General features: G+C 36.9%; 1 protein-coding gene across 2 annotated transcripts in view; it reads right to left on the reverse strand.

The window, feature by feature from the left end:
- The window catches only part of GLCCI1 (glucocorticoid induced 1), a 56472-nt gene that overhangs the window by 10279 nt on the left and 18209 nt on the right, over positions 1–27984 (reverse strand). Inside the window, exons 2-5 of one of the 2 annotated variants that reach the window (XM_038173703.2) lie at positions 27055–27206; positions 18313–18399; positions 9958–10074; positions 6573–6725 (exon numbers count right to left, since the gene is read on the reverse strand). In XM_038173703.2, the coding sequence (XP_038029631.1) occupies positions 6573–6725; positions 9958–10074; positions 18313–18399; positions 27055–27206 (509 nt within the window). The remainder of the gene's footprint in view (positions 1–6572; positions 6726–9957; positions 10075–18312; positions 18400–27054; positions 27207–27984) is intronic. The other variant, XM_038173704.2, reaches the window with a different exon arrangement.

Raw genomic sequence — 27984 nt, forward strand, 5'->3', positions numbered from 1 at the left:
AATTCAGGTTACAGAGAAAAGATCCAACTTCCAAGTAATGTCAGCCTGCAGCACTCATAGCTGAAGCAATAAGGCAAGGCCTTAAGAACAGCAAACAAATCAGGTTTGAAAGAACATTAATGTAATGTAAAACGGACACAACTATCATAAATTATGCTCAATGCTGGGATCATATGCAGATGTTCCCAGCCAACTATATCCTCTTATGCAAAGTTAACAATAGAACACACTTCAATATTTATCTACACACAGTAGTGTTATCAGAAAAATGCTAAAACAGGTATTTCAGGAAGCAACTTCCCTCACACACACTTGACAAATAGGCCTTGTACGTAATTGTACTTAGTAGTACAATCTTCAATACAGGTCACTTGTTACAAAGCAAAAACAAGTACTCTGATACCACATTTGGAAAAAACAAAAAGCAGAAAACAAAATACAACAGCATGTTATTGCCATAACAAACTGAATTACTGTTACAAATTAAACTATTCAAGCTTTGCTAGTAGGCAGTAATCCTCTAACACACCTGTACTCTTCATCCTTCACTTTCGTAGGCAACCTCTGATAAATTGAGAACTAAGCAGAAGTACAAGCTTATATAAGGTTCACCAGCTTTGTTCTGAACCTAAGATAGCAAGCAGTGCCTGCTCACAGCAGTCTAGTTGGCACTGGCAAGAGTGATCTTGCATCCTAGTCTGCAACATACTGCACAGACATGTTCACTGTAGTAGGTTGGTACACCCTACTTCTTGCTCCCTGTGGGAAAATTAGTTTTATCATGAAGACAGCACTACTTTTTTTTTTTTTTTTTTTGAAAGAAAGAGTATTAGAGTTCCAGTTAAAAGTGAAGGAGTAAAAATACCTCCAAGATTTAAAATAATAGTTTTATCCTCACTTCAGTGAGGATTTTATTCAAGCCATAGAGAACAGATTAAGTGTTCTAGCTGCAAGAATCCTTTTTTCCTTTTCACATCAAGTGAAGATTTTTATTTTATTGTTTTCTTTTTTTTCCATTCATGCCAAAATCAGAACAGCCCATTCTAGAGCTTAAAATTCAGCCCAAATATTTCACAAGAGTACACTGTCCAAGTATCACATTCTCCTCTCTTCAGCAATAGTCTGTCCAGAAAACCACCCCATACTACACAAAGAGGCAGACACAGTAAAGTCAGAGGAGCCTTCCCTTCTTATGAGCCTTCCAGTTAACAGCATTTCACATTTCATTTAAAAGCAAAGTAACACGCTATAAAGAGAACATTACAGTTGCTACATCAAGTGCTCAGAAGTTTGGACAAGGCTGTGTAGTCTGTTCCAACAGTTCTGCTCACATTGCATATGCGTTACAACACGACTACGTGTTGCTCTTCCCATCACCCCCAACAGGCCATGACTCATTCAATGCACAAGATAGACCTAAAGCATTATATCATTTGTTACACAGACCGAGGAGAGGTAGAAAACAAGACTGAAGCTGTAGAAAGGAAACAGTCTTGCAATTAACATAACCAAAAAATAACTGCCATGTAGAACAGTATTCTATCTCTGTCTCTCACAAAAATTTTACAAGATGCCAGGAAGTCATCTGAAGCAACCCTTCTCTTTTATGGGAGCCCAGTCTGTATAGGACCGGGTCTGCAAAAGCCTTCCTCATTCACAGATGAGGAAGGAAACCACGGGAGCTGCACTTTAAACTCTGAAAATGACATTCAGTACCCTGAATTACCTGAAGAATCACATTATAGAAGAAGCCTGATGGATTTGTGTTTCTCCATCCATAAAGTGCAGATATCATCCTTCTCACACAGGTGAGATGAGAAGAGAACGATATTTCAGAGACACTATTACATAGAAACAAAAACCCAGGAAGAAATATAGATTTTTGACTTCAAAGCAAGGTTTAATAGTGAGCATTAGGACACATCTAACAGGGAGAAAAAAACATTGAACAGCTACTCATTAAGTGCACACACTCTACATAACAGGTAAACCAAGGATTCCAGGCAGGAAAAAAAAAAAAAGGTAAGCACATAATTCAGGACTTCAGTATAACACAGATGTTCTTCAACACCTGTAGAAACAGCGTGGTCTTATGTAGTCAGGAAGTATATTCCAAATCACTTACTTCAGCCTCCACTGAATTAAAACTTAAGGTATAGAAAGTAATCTGTATTTTCAAGTATGCCTCTATATACAAGTGGAAAAAGCTGACTATTTATCACTCTTTCCAAGTAGAATAACTTAATACATAGAAAGCACCTACAAGTACTTCAGATTATTGTGCTTCTGTATATTTCTTCCCCTTCACACTGAATCCAGGTTTTGACAAGAGCAAAACCCTTCATGAAAATATCAGCTAGATACTATTCCACTTCTTAAAACTTATGAATCAAACCTGATCAACATAAAAAAAAATACTGGTTACTTTCCATGAGTCATTCCTAAACTATTCTAAAAACTGAAGCCCTCACAACATTAAAGCACAAGAAATAGGGTAGCTAATTCAGTACAGCTGTTATTAGTTTTCATAATGCTCAATGCATGGAAAATGACTGGAAATTACTGCATTCTGTATACTGTATTTTTTTTTGTAAAAGACTCCAGTCATGTACTAACTTTATGCCAAATGCATTCCGACAAGACACCAGTCAACCACTATGGGACAGTACGTTCTTGGACATTATATACTATCCTCATAACTCCCTGCAAAGGTATGGAAACCATCGATTTGACAACAGCATGCATTTCTTAATACACTGTTAAAATTCACTTTTTTTTCCAGTATCAATATTTTTGCTTGAAAAAATTAAAGCCACCCTCCATAGTAGCATCAGGAATGCTACTATAATATACCAGTGGGAGCCTTAAAAATAATCTGTTCTTCACAAGCCCGTCATCTATTTGGGAGGCAACTTCTTCAGAGCAGAGTATTCAATGCTTCTGATATAGAAACTATTCTCTAAACTGGAACAAAGGTAGATATGGGAAAGTGGTTCTGCCTTCTAGCATAAATGCAGTCATCAGTGCATTAGACAGGGTGCAAATGCAAAAAGACATCATGTATCTTGAAGAGACTTGCTCCTGGCAACAAATACATGGAGAGGGGAAAAAAGAACCTTTCAGATAAAGGTAAAGATAGTCTGCTTCTGCTCAAATTAACAAAACAATCATTTTATTATAGGACCGAGTTTTTTGATAGGTATATAAAAAGAATTTTACTACCTACTTCCAGAGGCATTAGAAATTAAACAAGAAACACATGAATCAGTTTAACATTTATTGCATGACATTTGGTCAGAACTGCTTCATTTCTCATTTCTTTTGTATATTTGAAAAATAGATGAGGTAATATTTTTCCTAATAAGAGACCTGTGAACATGTAGGCCTCCAAGTGCAGGGCATGTTTCAGTAGTTTCACAGTGTATTCTAACAGGGAGCTTCTAAATACAGTAAGTCCATCATCTTACTGTTCCAAAGTCCCCAACATTTGTAGACATAGTAGAATCACAACAGGACAAAGAATAAAAACCAGTCACAACTACACAAGAAAGCTGATTCCCTCTTACGATTTGTAGTGGGACACAACTATAATTTCCTGGAAAGCTAGTCACCAAATTATAAAGCAGGAAGGAAAATATATCCCAGATCTTTGAATAAATGCATTAGAAGATGAAATAACATTTATTAGTAAACCTGAGGAGAAAGATGCTATTAAAAAGGGACTAAAAAAATGCCAGCTCTCACTCTGTTTTTATGAAAGGAAAATGAAAATGCCTGCAGCTGACTAAGCAAGAGGGATGATCTGAAAAAATATATACATATATGGCCAAACTGAAAAGGAAGAAATGCTTGGAATGTTTTGCCCATGTATTACTAAACTTCATACTAAATTAGATTATTAAAAGAAAAAGCTAATGACATTACTGTATCATCCGTTATCTTTGTGAAGCACAAAAACAACATGGCTACTCTCTCTACAATTACCCTTCTAGAAGTAAAATTACTTTTATCACTAGAAAATTGTAGGAAAAAGGCAAAAAAGTTTCCAAAGAATTCATATAACTAAGTCAGCAAAAGATATGACAGAAAATATATTCCAGATCAATTTATACTTTATGATGTAGGATGACCAAAATTGAAGTCAGCAAAAAGGAAAACAAAGTACAGAATATCATACCCTACAAAATAAAATCTAAAAATAAATGAAACTGATTTGTGTATCCAAAGACTACGCAGGAAAGTGTGAACATGAAAGGAAAGTTTCACTAGTTTCCAGTTTTAACTAGGAACTAAATTAAAAAAGTAATTCAAGTAACATCCATAAAGTAGGTCTACTTTAACCACAAACTTATTTTTGTCCCATGCATCACCTAGTCCCCTTTTGAGGCGATGAACTAAGGAACAGTTTGCTCCAAAATTCACACATTTATATTGAATAGATAAGCAACAAAAAAAAAGTTCAAGAAAACTAAACTAAAATTTTAAAAGTTAACAGAATTAAAATGCATTTTGTTTTAACTTAAGAAAAAATGCATTTATTGAAAGGAAATGGAAGAAATCAGAAAGCTATTCATATACCATCTAAATCTGAATTAAATTTTAGATAAGGAACTGCATCTAAAAAACAAAGGTAATCATTCTTCTGTGTTTTTTGTAAATTGTATCTCCCCCCCCACCCCAAAAAAAAAAAAAAGAAATCTTTCCTGACATACTAAGTTTTAAACATGCACTGAAACAGGAAGTATGCTTGGAAACAGGTTAAAAGAAACCAGAAAAGCTCTGGTTGCCCACCAATCTTACAAACAAGCCTGTTAAAATGCTTATCATTCACACATCACCCAAAGCAACCAATTGCTTTTGGTTGTTACATTTTTAAATAGAATGTTACTAGAAAGAATGGCAGAAAATTGAAAGAAAAACAAATTGTTTCACCAGCAGTGAAACTAATGAATTTTGGTTTCCTATGGTTTATCTTTTGTTCAGTAATTCCTAACCTTTAACCCAGCTGTCCCAACTCCCCCAGGCTAAAAAAGAAGCTAAATTGCTGCATTAGGAGAAAGTTCACCAGCAGTAAGATTCAGTAAATTACTCTTATTATGATCTTTCATAAGTAAGCAATGAAATCTAATAAGCTCAAAGACAGTGCTAGTAGTCCCTCTTTAGGTCCCACCAGAAGAGATCTGACAGAAATTAACAGTTATGTAACAGGAAACAGCCTTCTGTCCACATAGACGGACTTGACTTCAAGGGCAATGTCTAATTTATGACCTCCTTTTGTGCCTGAAGACTCTCCCCAACTAGATGTTTGGACGAAGGGTTCACTATTGCCTTGGTTGCGTAAACTGCTGAGCACCTCTGGCCTCAATCCAACAATGCACTTAAGTATGTGCTTAACTGTTTGGCTGGACCAGAGCCAGTACATTCAGTAACTTATGAGACTGAGTTCTGCATCCAAAGTAATAAGCTGTTAAAGCCCAAGGACAACATTTACGAAGATGATTTGTCTGATAAATAAATGAAACGTCCTCTAACCATAAGAGATAACAACCCTAGCCATAGCAACATCAGTAGTGGCACTATAATACACCTTTTTATACTCTCTTTGGAGATGGCAACAAGGTTTATTGATTTGGGCTTTTTGTTTTGGTTTCAGTTTTCTTTTTTTTTCCCCCCCTTTATTCTCTATCCCAACACAGACCCTTCTAAAGGGATGAGACAGCTTTGGGAAAGGCAACCTAGCATAAAACATTTACTACTACAGTATTTTATTCTTAATGACAGAACACATCTACATCTCTGGAGAAGCCAAGAATATTCCAAAGCTTTTTAAGTTTATTGCCATAATAAAGAAATACAAATACCAGGTTTTGGAATCTTAACCCTCCGATTAAAGTTTTATAGCTTGATTTGTGCACTGAATTGCTATTAGAGGACCATTCACAAGAACAGAACCTACAATTTACAGAAGATAAAAAAAACAGCAGTTGTTGATACCACAGCAAAGTTTCATTGGTTATTTAGAAATGAGTGGCTGTAAACTAAGTATTTCACATTTTAAGTGTCATCTAAGCACTGCAACACTCTTCAATGAGAATTCCAGTGCTCCTTAGATTATATTTCCCATACACAGATCTCCCACAAGAGATCACAGTTGGTTTAGGAAGTAAAAACAGTTCATATTTGGTTTATGGAAGAAAAGCATTAAAACCAAAAAGCTGAGCAGAGCACAGGAAACTTAAGTCTTGCCTAAAAAAAACAAAACAAATAAACAGAAGCAAATAAATTAATCTCTGTCCCTTCTCAGTACTGTAGCCTAAAGTACCTAAGTTTTTGAGCACTTACATTTCTCATGAAGAACTTGAAAGTTCTTCATAGGAAGGGCATTCTAAGTAGCCCTTTAAAAATACTGGGCCCTTTAAAAATAGCCCTTTTAAAAATAAAAATTATTTAAACAATTTTCAAACAATGTCTGTGAAGAAAATTATTTGTAGTTTCAGCCATGAGGAAGTTTTCCCACGTGTTTATAGGTTACAAAGAAAAAAACAACTATGATCACGTTAATATAAGCTTACCTTGGATACCTCTTCTTTTCCACTGTTTTCCTTAATGAATACTTTTTCCAGTTCAGGGCTTATTCCTTCTACATTACACGGCACACGTGAAACAGTTGATTTTGGCACTGAAATGTTTGACAGTGGCATAGGGACTGATCTGGAAATAGAAGCCTAAAAGGTAGAGAGCCACATGATTTGAAGTTGGAAAATGGAATAAAACGAAGTCTGAGATCAGCACTAAAGCAGGTAAAGTAAGAAACCACGTATTATTTGCTATGTAGATCATCTTTGTCAAATTTAACTAAAAAACGCCTGCATAAATCAAAAGCCACTAAAAACACCTCTAATTAACTCAATACAATTCTATAATAAAATCTTTCTACTACCTTACTTATCAGTAGGTAGGCAAGTATATGCACTTTTCAGACTTATAGACTGCAGAATACACAATACGGGGATGTGGATGGTTTTAACTGTGATCTAAAAGGCATTTCCCAACATTCCTGAACCTTAACCACTCAACTGAAATATTCACTTAATGCACTTCGTTGGCTTTAGTAAATGAAAAATAAAGTATTCATTCTCAACCTCTAATTTCATTAGCTTCTAACATTTCAGAACTTTATGTCAGAAGTCTTAAAAAGAAAACAATTGGAGTTTAAGAATCAAGCACCTAAAAAAAAAATGCAAGTATGGTTTTTGGAAAAGAAAAAACATGTTGAAATGGAGTTCTGTTACCAACAGAAGCCATTCTCAAGAAAGCATGTCTTGCACAGTCAACCCCAAAAGCTTTAGCTTAGCACCTACACTGACAGCCATCAATAGTGGTCACTTCCTAATGTATATTTTCCTCTCATCCACAGCAACATGTGATAAGACAAAATGTAAAACATACCTGTGGACATTTCCAAGAGATTACTGAGTTAATTGCCTTAGAGTGGGGGGACTCTCCCTCCCCCCCCTTTTTTTGGTTGAGTTCATGCAAAATGAACATTATAAAAAAAAAGTGCCTGCAGGATAGCTTCTCACAGTGGTACCAGAACTGAAAACTTCACTAGTCTCATCAGAGAACACTTTATTGAGAAATCAGAAACGTGTGAGCGAGTTCCAAGTGCTAAAGAATGTTACTGCAAAGTACACGTCTTAAGTGGATTTCAGCCTGTGACAAAGACTGTTTTTAGTACAAATAGTGGCACTGATACCTGCAACATCATACCTTGGGATGGAAAGCAGAATACCTTCCTATACAAAATGCAGTGAATCCTTTGTTATAGAGGCATAAAAGTTTCACGAAGAACATTAATTCCTTATACATCTTCATCACAAGATCAGGTTTTAAACATGAGATTTTATCTAAACTGAATGAACATGAAAGGACTGACCAACACAAAAGATCAGCCATCAGAGCTTCTTTCTGAAACACTACTTATTTAGAAAGGCTGGCAGAAAATACAATGACAGAGCAAACATTTAAGGAGATCAAACAGTTGCTTGTTAGTAACATGGAGACCAAGTTAAAGATCCACTGTAGATGAAATTTAATCAGAACTCAAACGTCTGTACTACCAAATGAGAAAAGATTAACTGCTTTTTACAAATGGCTTAAGGTTCACAAAGTTATTCACTGAACCTTGCCTGAGTTTTAAAATCCATTTGGTTTCAGTTTCACTGGCAGTTTGCGATATCTAGAGAACACTGTGTGGAGCATCCTCCATTGCACCCTGCTGAGAGTCTAGTTCAGGCTCACGTAATTTGCCCATGTAATTTGCCAAAGCTATTCTTCACAGTGTCAACACCTTTCTAATAAGAGAGAGACAGAGAGAGAGAGATGCTCAGAGGACAGGTGACTCTTTTTTTTTTTTTTTAAAAAAAAGAACTTCACAATACACAAAAATGACCTGAAAACAAATGTTGGCCTGGCTACCACGAAAATGATCAGCTATATTACAGTTTGCATAAATTCACAAATAATTTTGAAAAATAGATAACAACAGAAAACAGAAGATGTCAGGCTAGGAGCCTGAGCTTTACCCATCAGAGAGGTTAAGAGATTATGATGTCCTATTCGTGATTCACAAAGATGTGCTTCCTGATAATGTTTGCTCAGGTATATAAGACCTGAGATAGGGAACAGGAAACAAAAAAAAGTTGGTTGATATCATAGACTTACTGCTGGAAAGAATCCTGTCATCACATTGCCCATTGATATAGAACATGAGAATGGTCATCAACACAATCTGAACCTGGGAGTTTTCATCCTAAAACCTCAGTCTTGGATCCTGTCTGAATTAAGTTTTTTCCTGCAAGTCACAGTGTCTAGAACAGGAACAGGCTAACAACGATGACAATTTTTCCATTTAATATGATGGAAATTCAGCATAAGCTGTAACATACTAATGTTGTTCCACCTCAAGTAAGCCACTGCTACCACAAAGTATGTGAAGGCTCTCAAAGAAGACAATCCTGTATTGACAATGATTCTAAAGTACCATAACAACTGAAAGGTTGTTATAGACAGCCTTTGTCCTAGACAAAACCATGAAGAAAAAGGTTTGCATCCTGTAGCATGAGATGATGACCAGTCCTCTAATTCCAGGGATGTGGTTAACTGTGGCAAGCACCACCTTGATTTCAGCTAAAGTTTATATTTGAGGTGAATTATCTTTTTAGAAAGCAGACAACAATATTGTTTTACTCAACTTCATAGGGATACTCTGATCTGGCCTTTCTGGCCAGGAAATGACCAATAAGCTAAGTATCACAAAAACTCCTGAAATAGGACAAGAAAATGATGTCTTCCCTCAAATATCTGATGATGCAACACTGTCTTTTACTGATGAATATATAATAGGGTGAATTACAAGCCTCTGTGTAACTAACCGATTAGTTTTGAGAAGAAAACTAGGTTCTGTAATTTCAATGCAAATACTGTCTAAGGGGTCCCATTCGAAGTTCTGCCTGCTGCTCGAAGACTTATAAATTGTTGGGCTTCCAATCCAGTCCACTTACTTTTAGTGCATTTTGTTTATTTATAAAACAAGCTCAGATGAAGCTGTGTTGTAAAACCAATAAGAAAATACCCTCCAGAGGAACACAGACTTTTGAAAGTACACCACAAAAATTAGTCTTGGAAGCAAGTACATATTCGTGGAAAGACAGCCTTATCTGGCCATGGTTAGAATTTTTACAGCATCTTAATATATTTGCTTGCAAGCCCTCATTCTTTTATTATATTATGGCTATCAGATAAAATTCAGTGTAGATGCAATGGCAGCAGGGTGTTAAGCATTTCAATTTCAAGCACGTAAGAAACCAAACAGGAGAAAGATGGGAAGAAAGAGCAGACTATTCACCCAACACAGATAAGATAGGAGGCTGTTAATATAAGCAACTATCTGCTTACCTGAGTCTGACTGATTGCTATGTGGTTGCCATGGAGAGGTGACTGACGTTCTTTCTCTTTACTGTGACGACTACTCTGCTTACTGCGCTGAAGCTGCTGCCTCAGTTTGGCAATCTGCTGGAAAGAAGTTCAGGTGAAGTGATAATGAGGTATCAAATTAATATCTGCTCATTTCTTCCTTTATGAAGTGAATCACAGAGATCTTAACTCCTCTTTAAAGAATTATAGAAGCACATTGGATTTTCTTCCCTCTAAGTGTAACCATTAAAGCTTCTGCCTCTAGACACTTTCTGCAAAGCATCTGCACTATTTGCAGACCTGAACATGTCAACAGGCTTAGCTTCTTACCAAACTTCCTCATTTACAAACAAGCACTGTAATAACTGATGCAAACAAAAGTAGTCCTCCTGACAATTTGTAGCAATTTCTAGACTAATTGGCTTAAACTGGGGGACTGCAAAGCCCATAGTTTAATTTGTTTGACCTTAAGCCAAACCAAAATTTTCCAGTAATTCAACTGAAAAATAAAAGAGCCACTACAAACAAAATCAATCAGTATGTATTGCTCCATCTTGGAGAACTTATTTAATACGTTTAACAGTATTTCCCCACAGGCTACATTACCACATATTCCTTCAGGCAGACAGAATTGTCTTTTCTACTGTCTGCTGTAAAGATGGGTAATCAAATGATACATATTTTAAAGGTCAAATGCAACTACAGTCATTATTCCTTTGACATGTTCCTTAACAGAAACTAAAGAATTTCATTCATGAATTCCTCCATTTATTTAATCCTCCTGAACAGTTTCTACATGAAAGAGTATTTACCCTCTAATAAGCATTGCCTGAGAAGTTCATACTGCATGCAAATTCATACAACAGGTAGCAATACTTCTTTAAAATTACCTTCCTCCCCCCGCCTTTGTGCTCGCATCTCACTATCTTCCACGATCAGCACATCAGCACACTAGCATATAAGGCAAAGTATGCATTTCATTTTTAACTCAGCTATAGATAAAAAATTTTAAAAACCTGAAGTGCAAATAAGGAGATGTGAATTCACACAGAAATAGTGTTTCAAAGAACTTCATCACCTGGAAGTATCCTCCTTTTGATTGACAGACTACAAGCACATTCACTCTGTGGTCAGCTCCAAGTAGTTAAATATATCACTATTGCTCTTTCAAAGCAGCTTTGAAGAGTGAAGTGTTGTTCTACCACACAGTGTCAGAGATGACAGTGCTTGGTGAAGCTTTCAATGGAGCCTTGCTCCAGGCTTTGCAATTTTCTTGGTGTTTCTAATATCACTCACAAAAGACAGATCCATCTCTAATGCTTCATATCAAGTCTTGCCACACCTCATTATCCACATTCAGAGAACTGCTACTCAGAAATGGTTGACTACTCTTAATCTTCAATGACAGACAAACAGTTTAGATTTCCAAAAGGGTCTGTGTCAAATACACGGAGAAAGATAGAGCCTTAGCATGGCCAAGTTTCTAACACAGACAAGCTGGATTTAGAGAACAAGACTAATCTCTTGATGAAAGGTGCCACTTGGGCACCATGATAGAAGGAACTTCAAAGGAGTTTGAAGAGATACTTCACCTCTACAAAAAATATTTGTCCAGAACTTCCCCATTCTGGCTGTAAGAGCAATGGAAGTTAGGAAGTTAGCTCAGAAAGATGAAGCAGCAGGAAAGTAACCAGTTTGATATGGGAATGTGAAAATAAATCTATGATGATTTATATCTAGAATGCTGAAGAAGGGGAAGAACAGGGAAAAGATCTACAGCTCCTTTAAAAAAAAAAACAAAAAAAATGAGGCCCAAAAATGAGGCCCAGACTAGAAGACAGCTGTGGACTGAAATGGATGGCTACAGGAATAACCAAAAAGCAAAGACACTAGGCAGGGAGAGTACCGTATATAAATCTTTCATTTCTGCTGCCTTTGCCTGGTCCTGTGGGCTTCCTCCTATTTAAAAAGTTAATTACCCTATTTTTTATTTAAATGAAATCTAGCTTTCTGAGCTTTCCTCAGGACCATGTTATAAAAAAGATCTATACAAATCCACATCAGAGTTCTGACTCAGATTTTTGATGCAAGCAGTTTGCAAATCTTTAAGAGAACATAGCCTCTTACTATAATATCTGGACAGTGAGATAGGCTATATCAGGCCAACACACCTCTAGACTGTCCAAAATCTTGATGCTGTGATGCCTCCCTGTCTGTCAGGGCCCTGAACATCCTTTTCTGTGGTGGAGCCAAGACCCACACGCAGCAGTCGAAGTGGGGCCAACACCACACTCATTGGAGCTGGAGGGAGGATCACCTCTTCTGGCCGGCTGGCTGTGCTGTGCTCAGGGCACCCCAAAATGAGGTTTGCCCTCCTGGCTGCCAGGGCACGCTGCTGGCTCTCACTGCACCCACTGCCACCAGCAGCACCCCCAGGCCCCTTCTGCTGAGCCGCTCCCAGCCACTTGTCGCCCAGCCTGGGCCTGGGATTGCTCCATCCCAGCTGCAGCACCCAGCATTTACCCTTGTAAATTCCATGCCACTGATGGCTGCTCAGTGCTCCGATCCATCTAAATCCATCTGCAAGGCCTCTCTTCCCTCCAGGGAAGTAAACAGCACCTCCCAGATGACCAGTACTGGGTAGAACCTGCACTTGAAGATGCAAGTACTGCACTGGTGTAAATACACCCTGACACTGAACTTCATTCAGGGCTGCTGACAGTGCTAGAGTGTACCAGAAGCACACAAAAAAACACTCAACTCTTCCTGTTCTGAGAACAGAGATGACCAATATGGTGTCATCCAAGCCAGGCTGTGAGTTACTGAGTGTTTGAAGGCCAGCAGGTTTTGAAAGCTTCATTCTGAAGTCAAGAGAGAAAAAAATAGCTATGGCTTGTATTGTGGTTTTCACAAAGCAACCTGATGCCAATACACACATTTTCCCAGCACCACTATGTGATCAGGAATTATAGTTCTATCAAATGAATATATTAAGGATGTAGACCAGGTAAAACATGCCACAAGGAAATACAGGAGTGAGTCCATTGTGGCAAGTTTTCACCTGTGTAAGCAAGCATGCCAAACAATACACAGAAGATACCTCTCTCAGAAACCTCAGCCTGATCAGGCAATAGCTTTGTTATACTTTTCTGCAAATTAAGTAACAAGTAACACTTTTTCTAGGGTTTACCTGTACATCTAACAAACATCCCTCTACAAGGCAGTAAAGGGTGCCTTGCTCATAGGCTGGGAGATGGAATCTTGCCCTCAAGCTGTACAGCAATAGAGAGATTGCAGTGAGAAATATTAGGCAGAAAGAGAATAAAGTGCTATGCTGGGGGAAAAATAAGAACAGCAATGAAACACTCCATCTTAACAGGGCAGACACAAAGAACTGAAAGGGTTTGGAACACCATTTTCCTTACATTCCCAAGTAAGGAGCATGAAGGTGACCAACACATACACAACCTTAATAAAAGCACACATGTAAATAATCACTTAAACATCTAGCATGTATCCTTTAAAGCATCCAGTTGTTGAAAACATTAAAGCCTTAGCTTTGCACATGTGTATCCAAAAAACACAAACATGATTTTAGTGTACCAACTCAAATGCTCTCCCTTTCTACCAACTTGAGGGGGAAGGCACAAAATTCCTTTCATGCAGTACAGGTATTTTCTTACATAATAGGTCTTAAATCAAGATTTAGAGGAATCAGCTGATTGTTTTTTCCCAAAGAGAAATCAAAATAGTGGTTTCACTGATGTGCATAAAAAAATGATTGCACAGAACACCAACAAAAAGAGACTTCATATAGGAAGTAATACCTGCAAATTGCAGTAATGATAGTTAGAAGATCTTTACAAGATCTGTCCCAGAAAGAAATAAACTGCTTTTTATCATTGTTCCCATTACAGAAAAATTATTACTGACAGGTGTGCGTACTTTTTGTGAACATTTACTTTCAAAATCTGAGCTCTAAAGACCCAAGCTTCCTTTTATTCCTCGGGGAATAAAAGCAACTTGAACCCTACTTCCAATGTTCAGATACGCTTACTTAAAAATTACACTACTTCACAAGATGCAAACATATAAGCTGGTAAGTTTCAAAAGGCATTTTTAAATTCACACTTTGCAAGTACTCTAGTGTGATTGTACTGGGGATGGAGAACAAACATATCTGTGCACTTTTCAGAAGAATTAAATGTTTCAGCCTTTTTTCTCCAGTGGCCATTGCCTTCAATATTCTTGATGTATTGAAAAGACTTTTTCTTGACATTAAGTCATTTATACAACAGAATCAAAAAGAAGAAAAAGATCAGTGCACAGGTTATTGTCATGCAGCCAATTATAAGATGACTACACATGCTGAACTGACGCAAGGATTATTCAGTAAAGTTAGGAAAAGTCTGTATTTTCTGCTTGCTGAGTATTTTTACAATGAGAAGTATATTTGCAATAAATACAAAGCTTGTCTACATCACTTGTAATATGCATGTAATCTAATATAGCTAATGGCACAAACCTGATAAATAAGCAAATTCTGTTGGCTCTTTACAGCATTGCAATAATCTGAGTATCCTGATAATTTTTCATTTGAAGAGACAAACAGACTACAAATATAAAAGAACATGTCACATCTCACCACTCCTAACTGTTCATTAATATTTATCAGCTAGTAGATTGTACTTCTACAAATCAAGTACACAATACAGTAACTTCCCATTGCTGAACAAGCCACAAACTCATCATTAACGATAGAAAGCTTTAACTCATCCGTGAGCCGCTTGTTAAACAAGTTAACAAACAGGTCAAAGAGTAAAACAGGCATTAGAAATTCAACTTAAACCTTTGCATACAATCTTTCAATACATATATGAAAGCATATAAAAAGTTCAAGCCTTCAGATCCAATTCTTTTATTCCAAAGTCTTTTTCGAGTATTCTGTTAGACAAAAAATGCGGACCCTTCCACCAGGAGTTTCCTGATGTCAGTGTAACACATACAACATACAGAGGTATTTAAGGTAGGTGGAAATCAGATGTCTGAAATACTATAGTCTTAATATACTGAAAACTATTTCCCCAAACCCTGTTTGTTTTTTTTTTTCCAGCTGAGGGTAAAATCCAGGGTAAGCTATAACTAGAATGGTCTTTTAAAATTCTGTTGAATTTGAATAATTATCTATTCAGGTTCAATGAAGAAAAAATACCCGTGGTTCAAGCCTCTATTTTTTGATCAGAGTTGTATGTGACACAATCTTCACCTCTCACTCAAGAGTGGTATCTATTAAAATAACTTTAAAGAAGCCTGGCATTAGCTTATGAGAAGTTATATTCCAGACTTGGTTAAAAAAAGCCATAGATCAGAATCAAAATCAGAATCAAAAAAGAGGCTTCTTGTTAGGAAGTGATAAGAAACGTGCACATTTTTAGGGTTTATGAATTTGAATGCTTTTAGAAGAGTTTCCTGTTGTGGTAACAAATACATTTGATTGAAATAGTTCTCAAACCAAGAAAAAAACCTTTTTTAAAAAAAATTTGAAGGACATCCAATCTTCTTTTATCACAATCAATTAAAACCACACATAGAAATATTTGGTTAGTTTACAGTATCAAAACAATGAAAAAAATCACATGCTAGAAATTAGTTGTTAGAACAAGAAAACACGAATTTAAACTCCTGTGACAAACCAAGGAAACTGTAAATAGCTATCTGCTTATTAACTCAAACGCTTAGGGAAAACAATCCTAAATATTGAGCAGAAGTACCGTTACCTAATGTTACTGGTAACAAATGCAGTTGTCCAGTAAAGGTGATACTTTTATTTCTATTATTTAAGCTCTTACTTACAGATACCTACAGCTTGGTCAATTTTTTGACTTCTTCCAATGCTGTATTCATCTCTCCTATTAACGTTCCCATCAGAAATTTCAGCACAAGTATTAAAGTTGTTTTAAGACTGAGATTAAAGTGAAGGGGAGAAAAATCATTTTATCTATGCTAAGACACATTAGCATAGTTTTCAGACGTTCAATGTCTTGGAAGAATCACACAGAAGACAAACATTTGATTGGGAGTCCTTTATGTTGTGAATGCACCTATTTCACTGGAAAAGCCTTTATGTCTGGTCAAGTTTTAGCAAAATTTCAGTTTGCATTTGTTTATGAAAGATGTTTTGAACTGGCAACTACATTTGCTAGTATCAGCAGCTTCTTCTATTGAGCTTTAGACTTAAACAGAACCATCTCAGAATTTTTCCTTCCAGAAACCACAGATTGCTGAGACACAAAGAAACTGAATGCACAAATACGATTGGTATTGATCAAACTCTTACCATCCACCACACAGGCATTAAGTAGTTTGGTGGAGGAAGAGGACAGGTTTGCATGTCCAGTAGAGCGAACATCACACACACAGAATGGCTGGACAGAGAGGCTGGAATCAGGCCTTACAGGTGAGGGAAAGGAAAAATTCAGGGACAAAAATAGAAGCCAAACAGAACTGAGAAAAGAGCTCAAGTAAGGGAAGGTAAACTAGAGCTGGTTGGATAATATAAACAGAATGACACTGGAATTATAAACCTGCGGAACTGGAAAAGGCAACAAAACAGCGTAGAAAAGCTGGAGAGAGAGAAAGGAAAACAGAGGAAGGGAAAGAGCTGCAAGCTGGAAGAGGTAAGACAGGTCTTAGGGTGAATAACCCTTACAAAGTTTGAATAGAAGTAATTCCCTTCTACACATCCCAATTTATTTATTTATTTTACCTTTTTTTATTACTGTGTTCTATCTGTAAGGAACCATGAAACCCACCAGCCACATGTTTATCTTTCTCTTGAGCTCAGCCCATAAAGAGGATGGCAACCTAGCACAATGGATCACTGCTATCAAGTGGCAAAGACTCACTCACATACTGAAGGTTTCCCTATCACTGACAGTCACAGCCATGTGGTGAAGAAAAGCTGCTTGCTGCAAAACTTGATAGGAACCACCAGATGATGAAGGATGGTCTCTCAGTAAAAGCGAGTGTTATCCTGGATATACAGATGTTATTCCTGCCTCTGGTACAATTCCTTTGTGCTGGTAGCTAATGTTTAAGCCAAAAACTTTTCAGATACAAGACTCATTCTGCACTAATTCCTGGGCATTTAACTAGTGATTCTGAATATTTGCTTACAGCTGCAAATGAAGTCACACGGGCATTTGGAAAGCCCATGTAAAATAAATCAGTTAAAATGGGCTTCATATTGGGTACTCGATGAAACGGAAATAGACAATCCTCACCTCTCGTCAGCTCAGGTCCTCATCTTTAAAAATGAGGATATTGCTACTACCAGAATGAATGATTACTCCATATTCCAAGTTGATTTCAGTATTTGAGGAATCAAGCTTACACCACTCCTTTTGATAGGAAGAATAACTATCAACAGCTACCTAAAAACTATCTACTGCCAATAACAATGCCTCCTTGACAACCTATATGTTTCTCCTCATTTCTGAATGCTCTATTAGACAGGAAGCCAGGAGAGCGTACACAAAAAAATGGAGAAGTAGTGCAAAGTCCCATCCTATGGGGGAGGAACCACCACAATATGCTGCAAGATTTGTTTCTTAAAGAGAAAGGTGTAGCTCTAGAAGAAAGGCTATACGCTTCCTGTGGGGACATGAGGCTGACTGCAGGCCAAGTATGTGGCACTGACCAAAGCCAGAGTTGCACGAAGTTGGGACAGAACGTAGTTCACTGGTGCGTAAGGCTGAAATAGTGCACATTCAGCTGAGAGATGGAAACCCTTTTCCTGTATCTAATTCCTCATTATGCAAATTGCTTCATTTCTGATGGATTCTTTCTAGTTGCTATTGTAGTCTACAAGAAAAACGTATGACTAAAGAGCATTTCAAGTAAACATACCACTACTGTATCAACACTCACCCTGTTTCATTTGCGAAACTGACATCCTCTCTATCTCCAACTGTAAACTCAACCAAAATTTCTGAACAAGATTATGGTAACATCCTGACAAATACTTTGTCTCTTTCAGTATTAAAGAACAGAAAGCTATCTAAGGTAACTTTGAACAAACAATAACAGCAACAAACTGGTTCCTCAGCACTCTGGCCACTCCTCTGCTGACAACACTGTGTAGTAGGAGGGGAGGAAATCCAACAGGCATAAAAACAACCAGTCTTGAAACAACTCTTATGTTGGACATAAAACCTGTTTCAAAAGCAACAGAGGGAAGGGAAAGGGTGCAGTTTCCTGGACTCCAGATAGGGATTAAAAAAATATGTCCTGGGCATATCAAGACTTGAAAGGCTCCACTGTGCAAGAACTTCTCACCTCTTTTAGTTGATCAGCACTTCCCCACGATGCCGAGCGCTGATGAGATCTCTTTTCTGCTCCTTCTTCAGCCCAACAGCTAGGTGTCTGGAGAGAAAAAAATACATATTGTACTGAACTCCCCACATAAGAAATTTTTTGGCACAAATTATTGGTTTAATCTTTCTGCCATGTCAATGTCCAGGCATCATACATAAAGAATAAGTATCAGAACTTGATATACCACAGTAACAGTGTCTATAGTAATAAAGATACAAGCAACTCAGTTTAAGGCTTTGTAAACTTGCATTTACAAAGGATGAAGACAATGAACATTATTGAAGAAAATAGCTGCCTGATAATTACAAAAAACCCTTACCTGACTAGCTCCATCTCTGCTTTAGCATCCATTTCTATTTTTCACCCAGTGCAGAGTTAAGAAAACCACAAGTATATAAACACAACCTTAGAAACCAAAAGCCAGTATTTACTTCTCTCACTTGTGTTCCTTAGTCACTGTGCCATATAATCAATACTTACTGCTAACTCTGACTCAGTACACCACTGATTATTTCTGACACTGACCTAAACAGGCAGAAGACCAGGCCTTTTCCAGCCTTGTCTGGAAGCCCAGAAGGTTGGTAACAATCCTTGGATGTCGGAGCTATAAAACTAAACCCTGACTGAGAAGGGTCTAGAAGTCAGATCTGCACCTCCCTCCTGGGTTCATTCACCACAAGACTTAGAAAATTGTGGGCATTCACCAGCACTTCTAAAGATGAGTCAACTGTCTGTCAGAGGACCAATGAGGACAGTTAAAATCCAGAGTGAGTTTGGGGTATGAACAACGAAAAAGGGCTAAAAACACAGAAATCCATGAAAACAAAACGTTTTCAGCATTTCCTACTGGTACTAGCTGAACCCTTAACAATGATACTGACTGCAAGAAATAAAACCATGCCACTAAGAACTATGAGAGGTAGTTTTCATGGCTACGGGATCAGGGCAACACCAGAGGATCATGGCAGACACTTTCCCAGGGGGGTTGGCAGCCCACCCCAGCAGTCAGACAGCATCAGGGATCCACCTCTCCACAGAGATTCATTCTCTTTAGTCTTCATCCCCTCCACACATGGAAGCCTGGATCCTCCACAGCTTTTCTCTATTGCTTCCTCTCCAGGATGTAGAAATCTCTACAGTACCTGCACATGGAAATGGCACTTGTCTGGTAAGTAAGGAGGCTTGGCATGGCCTTGGAGAACATCACCACAAGCAACGCCTGGAGCTGCTCGCTCTTGCTGCTCACGGAACAGGGGTAGGAGCAGCTGCCTGGGGACTGGAAAGTTGAGCCCCACATGCCATTAAGCACTGAATTTTAGTCTCAGGCTGTACATAGGTTGTACCGTTAGGCTTCTGTGGTATTACATGGCCTACAGCCCAGCACCAGCGCCAATGTTTAATGTGTGAAGTCACATGCATATGCCCACGTATCCCATTGCTCTTTTCTGGCAGCCCTGCACTTTCTGCATCTTCTTCTGTTATTTTTATGCCACCAAGAATACTTCCATCAAAGCTGTGTGGGCGACTAGAAAACAAAATGACAACCATTTTGAAAATCAGCTTTTACTGATCCTTTTCCTGCGTGTTCCCAAGAGAGCAAAAAATTGTTTTTATAAAAAGTTCGGGTTCTGTGTATTGATTATGTGACTCTGTAGGTCCAGGGAAGAAGCCATAATGCAGTTATTAAAAAACAAAACAAAACCCAAGAGAAACAAGTTAAGCAGCTATTTAAAACTACCATAAAAATACATGAGTCACTCAGCCAAGCAATCCACTACTCTTTTCCCTAAAATCAAAGCTTCAGTGCCACACACATGCTACCTATGCGTACATTTACTTGCTCTGCATTTTAATGAAGCTATGCTCTAAATAATTACTTGTTCTTGCAGATTAGGTGCTTACCACCTTCCTGAAATTTCTCAATAGAACAGATTTTTACTACCTTCTCATGTTTCTTAAAGTATCACCAGTATTTAAGTGTCTTGCAGTTTTCTAAAGCACTAAAGAAAATAGGAGTAAAATGATTCCCTTTTTAAAATCGTGAGCTTTCACAATTTATTTTCAGTTTAAATTATTCTTTTCTGGAAGTATTTTTACTATATCCTGAGTGCAGATGTAGACATACTCTCATGCTATAAAAACAGACAAACTCCAATGCAAAAAGAATTCTTTGAAATTTATGTTCTGAGAATGCTTTCTGAACACATTACTCCATAGTTTGGTGAACAATTCCAGGACAAAGCAGAAACATCCAGAAAGATGGACGTTACCAGGGATCACTACAAACTCACAACCCGTCAGCTACAGCATAATAAGCAGAACAGAAAAGACACTGAGTGACTAAGGAGTGCAAGTTTCTCAACAAACAGAAAGACTTAAAACAAAAACATATGTAGTGAGAACATGCTAGAATTTTTTAAAGCACAGATATTGATCCAAATAGGAAGGACAAAAACTAATAGCAACACAAAAAAATTCATCAACAACATTGGTGACTGTTACTAAAGAAGTAGAAATGTTTACATTGCAGCTGATTTAATCAGAATTCTGAATAACAAATATATAACATCCATTCACTTAACACCAGATTTTGTACTGCCTCAAATATCCTTTGACAGGCTCTTCCACTCAGATACTGTCCCTTGAGACAAGGATTGCACATAGCTGATTTCAATCTCTGGAAAATTGAGTCAAGTCACAACCTTTCAAAATATACATACGAGTATCAAGATACAGGGTGGGCAGACTGTGCCCCTCACATTTATTTGCAGAATTAGGTTACACAGACTGTATGATGTTCCTAGCATAGTACTGAACTCAAGCAATGTTTTAATAATGCTCTATTTTTAATCAGGTGAGGAAAAAAATCAAAAAATAACATAAGCAGTTGCTAGACTATTATAGCAAGCCAGTCTCTTCTTTAAACTCTATGAATTGCTGCATCTAATATATTGTAACCTACACTATATGAAAATAAGTTCTACTTTTGTAACCCCAAAGCCTTATATTCAATCAAAACTTTATAATCAATCAAAAACAGAAAAAATAAACCCTTGTCACATTCGAACAGGAATTCTTTTTTTTGTAAGTTTAGCTGATATAGAAGCACCTCATATCTCATTTGAATGTTGCAATTTACATCACAAATAAGATGGGGTTGTATAGAACCCTTGATATGCCACATTTCCTGGTTGTTCTCCCACCTTTATTTACCATTTCTGCGAACTGTGTTCATGGAAGCTTCTATTTTATATAAGCTGCTGTAAAGCGTACTCCCCATGTGTTAAACATCCAAACCAAAACAGAGTAAAAGAAAAAAACTCTAGAGTATTTGAAGATAAATTTCTGAATCACAATAGATGAAAGCAAAATTGCTGCACCTCAAGTCAGAAACAAAATAAGAGGTCATGGGTACTGTCTCTGAATCCGGCAATGCCATTTCAGAGTTGAAATAAATTTATTATATTAATTATGAACTAAGTAGGATTTTTCCTACAAGTTTATGTGACGAAACTAAGATTTCAAACACTTCAGGACAAGAATCTAGAAAGCATTAAGCAATGCATGTTTCAACTTTAAGAGGAAAGTCACTTATATTTTGAAGCGCAGAGGCTTACGGTCCCCGTCTGTTGACACAATGCTTAAAGCATGTGCACGGGATAGGGCGCGCTGAGAACACCACATCTGGTTGCTCTCCTCAGTCCTAATGTAAATCACAATTACCATTGTTCTAACTCATCCAACCTTGCAGAGATTAGCATTTCTTCTAAAGCATTTGGTAATTCTGCCTTGATTTTCCATCCATATCAGGGATATACACCTACATTCTTTCCACTTCATTTAGATCAGAATAACCGCATGGAGTACCAACCTACCTAAACCTAAAATAAGACTGAATTACTCTAAATTTCTCATTTTATTGCCACCCCTTGGTTTTAATTACTATATCTAGCTTGCATCCCAGATGAACTAGTTTTGGGGGATGCATGCAAAGATTAAGAACAAGTCTCCATTTTACGATGGAGCTGCTAATGTTTTTGAAGAATTTCTATGCTCAAAAGAAATGTAACAATAGCACTAGAAGATAAAGTCAAATCAGTGTTTACATATTTCTAAATCATTCAAATCTAGAGATTTACAAAAATAAATGTCCTAAAGAGTTAGAAATTAACTCAATTGTAGGTGACTCCTCTTAAATATTTGAGAAGTTAAGAGAAAGTCAGAATGATAAATTCATAGCTATGTAACAAGTATCCTTGTCCTTGTTCCCTCCCCCCAAAGTATTTTGTTAAATAACATGAGAATAATAACTGATAAACCAATTCAGAAAAGCTCCATGTAATTCAGCCTCATGGTTTATGTCACCTATTTTTAACAAACAAAATCTCTACACAAAAGAAAACAAAAACTTTATCTAGGGTAGTAATGACAGGTAACTAATTGCCTTAAAGCCTTGACCTACATGGAAGAAAAACATTTTACCCCAGCATTCCAGTTTAACTCTCTAATCTAAAGAGTAGTGGAGTAAAAATTCTGAAACGCAGTTTTGCAAACTTTCTTCATTGCTGTTTGCATAATACGTAATTGTCATGCAGAATGAAAAAAGGCATATCCAAGCATCTTGGAATCCAGTTAAAAAAGGGGGAGGAATCACTGAATCATATACCACTTGGACATTTGGTGTTTTTTTTGGTTGTATTATTCAGATTGAGAAAGATCAGACTGATTCATTTTAACTGGCAATATATTTGTTATGACATCAGCATCATATGTTTATCCCTAGCCTCCCTTTTTTACTTTTCTAAAAATGTTTTCAATGATTTAACTACTGCCAAATAATTACATTAATAAACTATGACAACTACCCAACTGTTTCTGGGGATTCTGCGGTTAGGCATAACCATTTCAACACAGAATTACTCCTCAAAGGTGGTGGCTGGCGGGGGGGGGGGGGAATTTCTTACATCTATAGAACACAGGAGAATTATACAAAGTTGCTCAATCAATGCTCCCAGCCCTGACAGAAGAAACATGGAATGAAGCTATACTGAATTTTAAATAGTTTAAAATGGAAATTTTAACTTTACCAAAAAGGAGAGGGAAGTAGGACAGCAGAAGAATTTGGGAAAGTCATCACAAGGTACATCAACAGGTGCAATAACATTTTATAGCAGTAAATTTATTCACATTTCTGATTTTTTGAAGTTCTAAAATGGTTTTTTATTTAGTACTATTTATTTAGAACATTTAAATATTTGTAATGGTACTAAATAATAGTTGATTATCTAAAAACATACTGCTCCCTGAAGATCAGCTAGTTGTATGCACATATACACACAAATGTACAGGAATTCTGAGACATTTGGAATTGCATAAATATCACGAATATATGAATTGTAGCATATTTTTCTAAAAGCAAATACAAACCTCACTCCTCTTCAGTGCTTTCTGTCAAAACACTCAAGGTAGGAGCAATATGATAGTTACTATTCTCCAAAATGCAACTGAAATTAAAACAATAAAAATGTTTCTCTGTTTAAATAAGTTGCTATTGAGAACTCTTTAGAACACTGGCTTAATTTTAGAGAAAGGAGAAATATTTTATTCATGAGCATATGCAGGTTTAAAGAATTGCAATAAAAGTCATTAATGGTTCATCTAATCACAGTGACGACCAGAATATGCCCTTTTTATTATTATTATTTTAACTAGAAAAATTCTGAGAAACTTGGAACAGCCATAATCACCACCTTCATGAAACTGAACAAAATCAAGATTGAAAATTAAGGTTTGATTAGGGAAAATAAGTACCCTTGAAAGAGGAATAATTATTCCACCTACAAAAGTTATACTGATAATTTTGTTCATGGGTTTAGAAGTCAATCAAGAATTTATTCTCCAATGAAATATGATCATACAAAAAATGGGGTTTATTGATTTTCATTATCTTGTTTTATTGATTTTCTTTGTTACCATCTTCCATTCTGCTAAACTACCAAGTATTATTATTTTTAGCTGCTGAAAATTATATGAACTCCCTTGAGCTGAAGCGTTACTTAGCCAAGAAACATGAAGTAGAAGTACTTGTGCTGGTACTCACATAGAGAGCAAGATTTTAATTTAATTTGCCATGCATGCACTCTATCAACAACAGGGACCTCATCCTTGGTCCTTGAAACTAACCGGAACAAAAACATAACCAAAACTCAGTAATGATTTATGAGTAAGTTCCATCATAAGCCTTCACACTGAGCATTTTACATATAAAAAGCTGAAAGTTGCCATGCCCATCACAATGCTTATTACATTTTAACTACTCAGGACTGCATGGGTTGAAAAAAATGTGTATTTATATATCCAACTTAAACTGCTAAATGTCTGTGTTTTTTTTTTTTATATATGCATAATTTGAATAAACAGACAGTGAACAATTAATTCCTTATTAGAAGACAACCACACAAATCCAAACTAAGAATAAAAGGTGGAGACCTTTATTTGAAATAATCCTTCACCTTTTAATGACCACAATATTACCTTTCCTCTTTTTTTCATTTGATTATGTTGAAAAGGTAAAACATTGTCCTTTCCTGAGCTTTGTTTCTGAAAGAGGCCAAGGGTGGCAGCCAACAGGTCAAATAACCCAAACACTTACTTTCAACTCAATAGGAAAGCAATTTAACTGCCAAATGTGCAGAGCTCAAGTATAACAGAAACAAACTTGTTATAGAACAAGTTTGTTTCTGTTTTCTGTAACTACTGAAAAGGTTTGTGAATGCTTAAATATTCCAAATACTCCATTCATAACAGTATTTGTAAAAGTCTGATATTCTATGAGAGAAGGGTTAAGAAATATAGTATCTATGAAGCATGCAATAGATAGAAATGAAGATGAATATAAATTAGTTTTAAAAAAAAAAAATCAGTATGCAGTGAAATGAAGACACCTTGGGAAAAAATCCACAATTAACAGCTTTAGGTAAATCTTTCATGATTGCTTATTCGTCTTTGCTAAAACTGGTTGGCTGGTTTCAAAATGAATGAGTAGAATATGAAGATGGCATTTTCTTAAAGGGTCCAATCACAGTTTCCTGTAAAACCTAACTTTCTTACCACAAATTTTAAGCGTTGTATTCCCAAATTTGTTACACAGAACTTCTGGATCATACTACAGCTAAGAAATACATACAACTAATAGCTCTCCAAAACCTAAAAAGCAATACAAGCTTTAGAGAATTCAGACTTTTTTTTCCTTTTCTAATTTTTCTGCCCTTATTTTTCCTGTCAGAAGACTTTCTGCACCACGTTACAGTACACTTCAAAGAGATGTGCAAAATTATTTATACATTCTAACTTGTCATGTGAAATTCTGTATTACACAAAAGACTAAAATCTCATTTTAAAGAGCTGCTGCATTTGCTCTAAGCAGTGGCGACAGAACGGGCAGAATGTAACAAATTAGTGGAAACAGAAAATTAACCAAAAACTATATATCTACAGGTAAAGTTACCACAGGAAAAAATCTTTGATATCTAAAAGGTGTCACGTAAATTGTAAGCTTCCATGAAGAAAAATATTAATGGCACAATAGAGTTACAAGCAAAAGTCAGGGTGACAGAAGTATCTATCGTTTTTTCTTTGCAGGACACCCATGGACCAGAATCACGGCACAAGAGCTAGACAACTGACGTAACCATCGCTACAGGGCCTCTTGACTAAAAATACAACCGAAGACGGTTTCTTGTATTTTTCAACTATAGTTCAGAATACGGAGACTAAGATGACTTACCCTAACAACATTACTGGAAAACTAAGAGCATGACTTATTTGCTAGGAATGAGGTTTTTCAGAATTATGCGCTTTGTTTTTTTTTTGTTATTTGTTTTTTAGAAAAACTGTTTGATGGCAATCGTTTCTGTGGGCAACAAGCCCAATGTAAGGAGGACTTGGGCGAGCAACAGCATTCACTTTCCCAGCCAAGGAGTGCTAGAGCAATAGGAACGCCACAGCAGCCTACCTGCCAGAGGATCCTACTAAGGACAGAGCCCTCAGGAGAATCCAGGAGTACTGGGACAATCTCAGCAGCCTTCCCTTTGCAGCTGGTGTAAGGCTCTCATTCTGATGTCTGGCTTCAAGAAGCACATCTTCCACAGAGCACTTTTACTCATCTTTCTTGCTACTAAGCAGAAGGAACATCTCAAGACCGCACCGTATGCTTTCTCTTCTTCAGTTCCCTCTAGTGACACGTTGATCAATTCTTCTCAATAGTGACCTCACTCCTCACCTCCCCCCCAATTTTTTAAGACCCATTTAATAAAATCTTTAGTTTGTCAGCCACTACTATTACGTTTTAAGTAACAGTCAGCACAATTGTGCATATAGCAGCTTCAAAATGACCAGATACAAGTCAGAGATTTAAACCTGTTTATTCAGCCTCAATAGACCTGCCCACAGAGAAAATTTTTAACAAACGCTTTATAAAAGCATAAAAATATTAACTATCAGTTGCATAACGTTACTGAACTGATGCTAACCGATTAAGAAAAGACTACTGTAGCCTATTTTTAAGGCTTCATGTTTATAATAAAGTGAAACCACATTTCTTTGAAATTGAGTGAAGCTTAGGTTCCAGATCAGGTGATAAAAGTATTACCAGAAAGACATTAATTATATGAAACATCTGTTATGTTGTCTTATGGCTTTTACCTGAGTAGATTTATCTTTCATACATGATGGGTAGTGTACGTGGGGATCACGTGGCCACTGTCCTGTGAGGTAAGGTCCTGTAATTGTGTCCAAAGAAGAAGTTCGCCTTATGGTACCAGAAGTTCTGATTTGCTGGGATTTTGGCCTGTCCACTGTGGAAAACCAGAGCAAAATCAACAAAAAAAAAAGTCAGGCTACATTTGTTGTGAAATGTTAAAAGCTAGCTATGACAGACAATGGCTAGAACATATCAGAAATCTTTGTCTAAATGCTAAGCTGAAAAGAATGCCATTACATCAAAGCAGATAACATCAGACAACAGAAAAATACAAAAGCTAAAACTTAACTACAAAATCCAACAACACTTGATGTGTCTGTATCTGCAAAGAACAAGGCTACTTACTTGATACATTTTCATCAACAAAGAACATAAAGCAACATGTTGATGATGCTACTTAGGAAAGCCAGATATTTAGAATAAGAAAGCATAACATTGTATCTATTCGGGTTTTTATTTATTTATTTGAAGTCAGCTTGCTCAGCTTTACAAACACTAAAACAAACCCTGGCAAAAATTATTCTTAAGAGAATGCGCATCAAATTTCTTGCTCTCATGTCTCTCATTCCATATTGTTTACAATATCCCAATACAGGCCTCAGCAAGCTGAAGTGTGTGACTGTACTTCTCCCTGACACAGCTCAGGTCAAGGCAGCTGCTGTGTTTGCCTTCACTCATCACAGTACCTGCAATCTTTGGCTCCTCCCTGCATTTCTCTCCCCATACACCTAGATCATGGAACACTTCTACATGCATTTGGAAAGCAGAAAGGCGGGTGATTCATGAGATCGCTCGTTCCCACATCAGTTTATGGCATGCTCTCTGGATCGTCTAGCTTTGTCCTTTAGGCAAAATTACTTCATATATTCATT

The sequence above is a fragment of the Anas platyrhynchos genome, chromosome 2, assembly GCF_047663525.1.
Source record: "Anas platyrhynchos isolate ZD024472 breed Pekin duck chromosome 2, IASCAAS_PekinDuck_T2T, whole genome shotgun sequence".
In the NCBI taxonomy this organism is placed as follows: domain Eukaryota; kingdom Metazoa; phylum Chordata; class Aves; order Anseriformes; family Anatidae; genus Anas; species Anas platyrhynchos.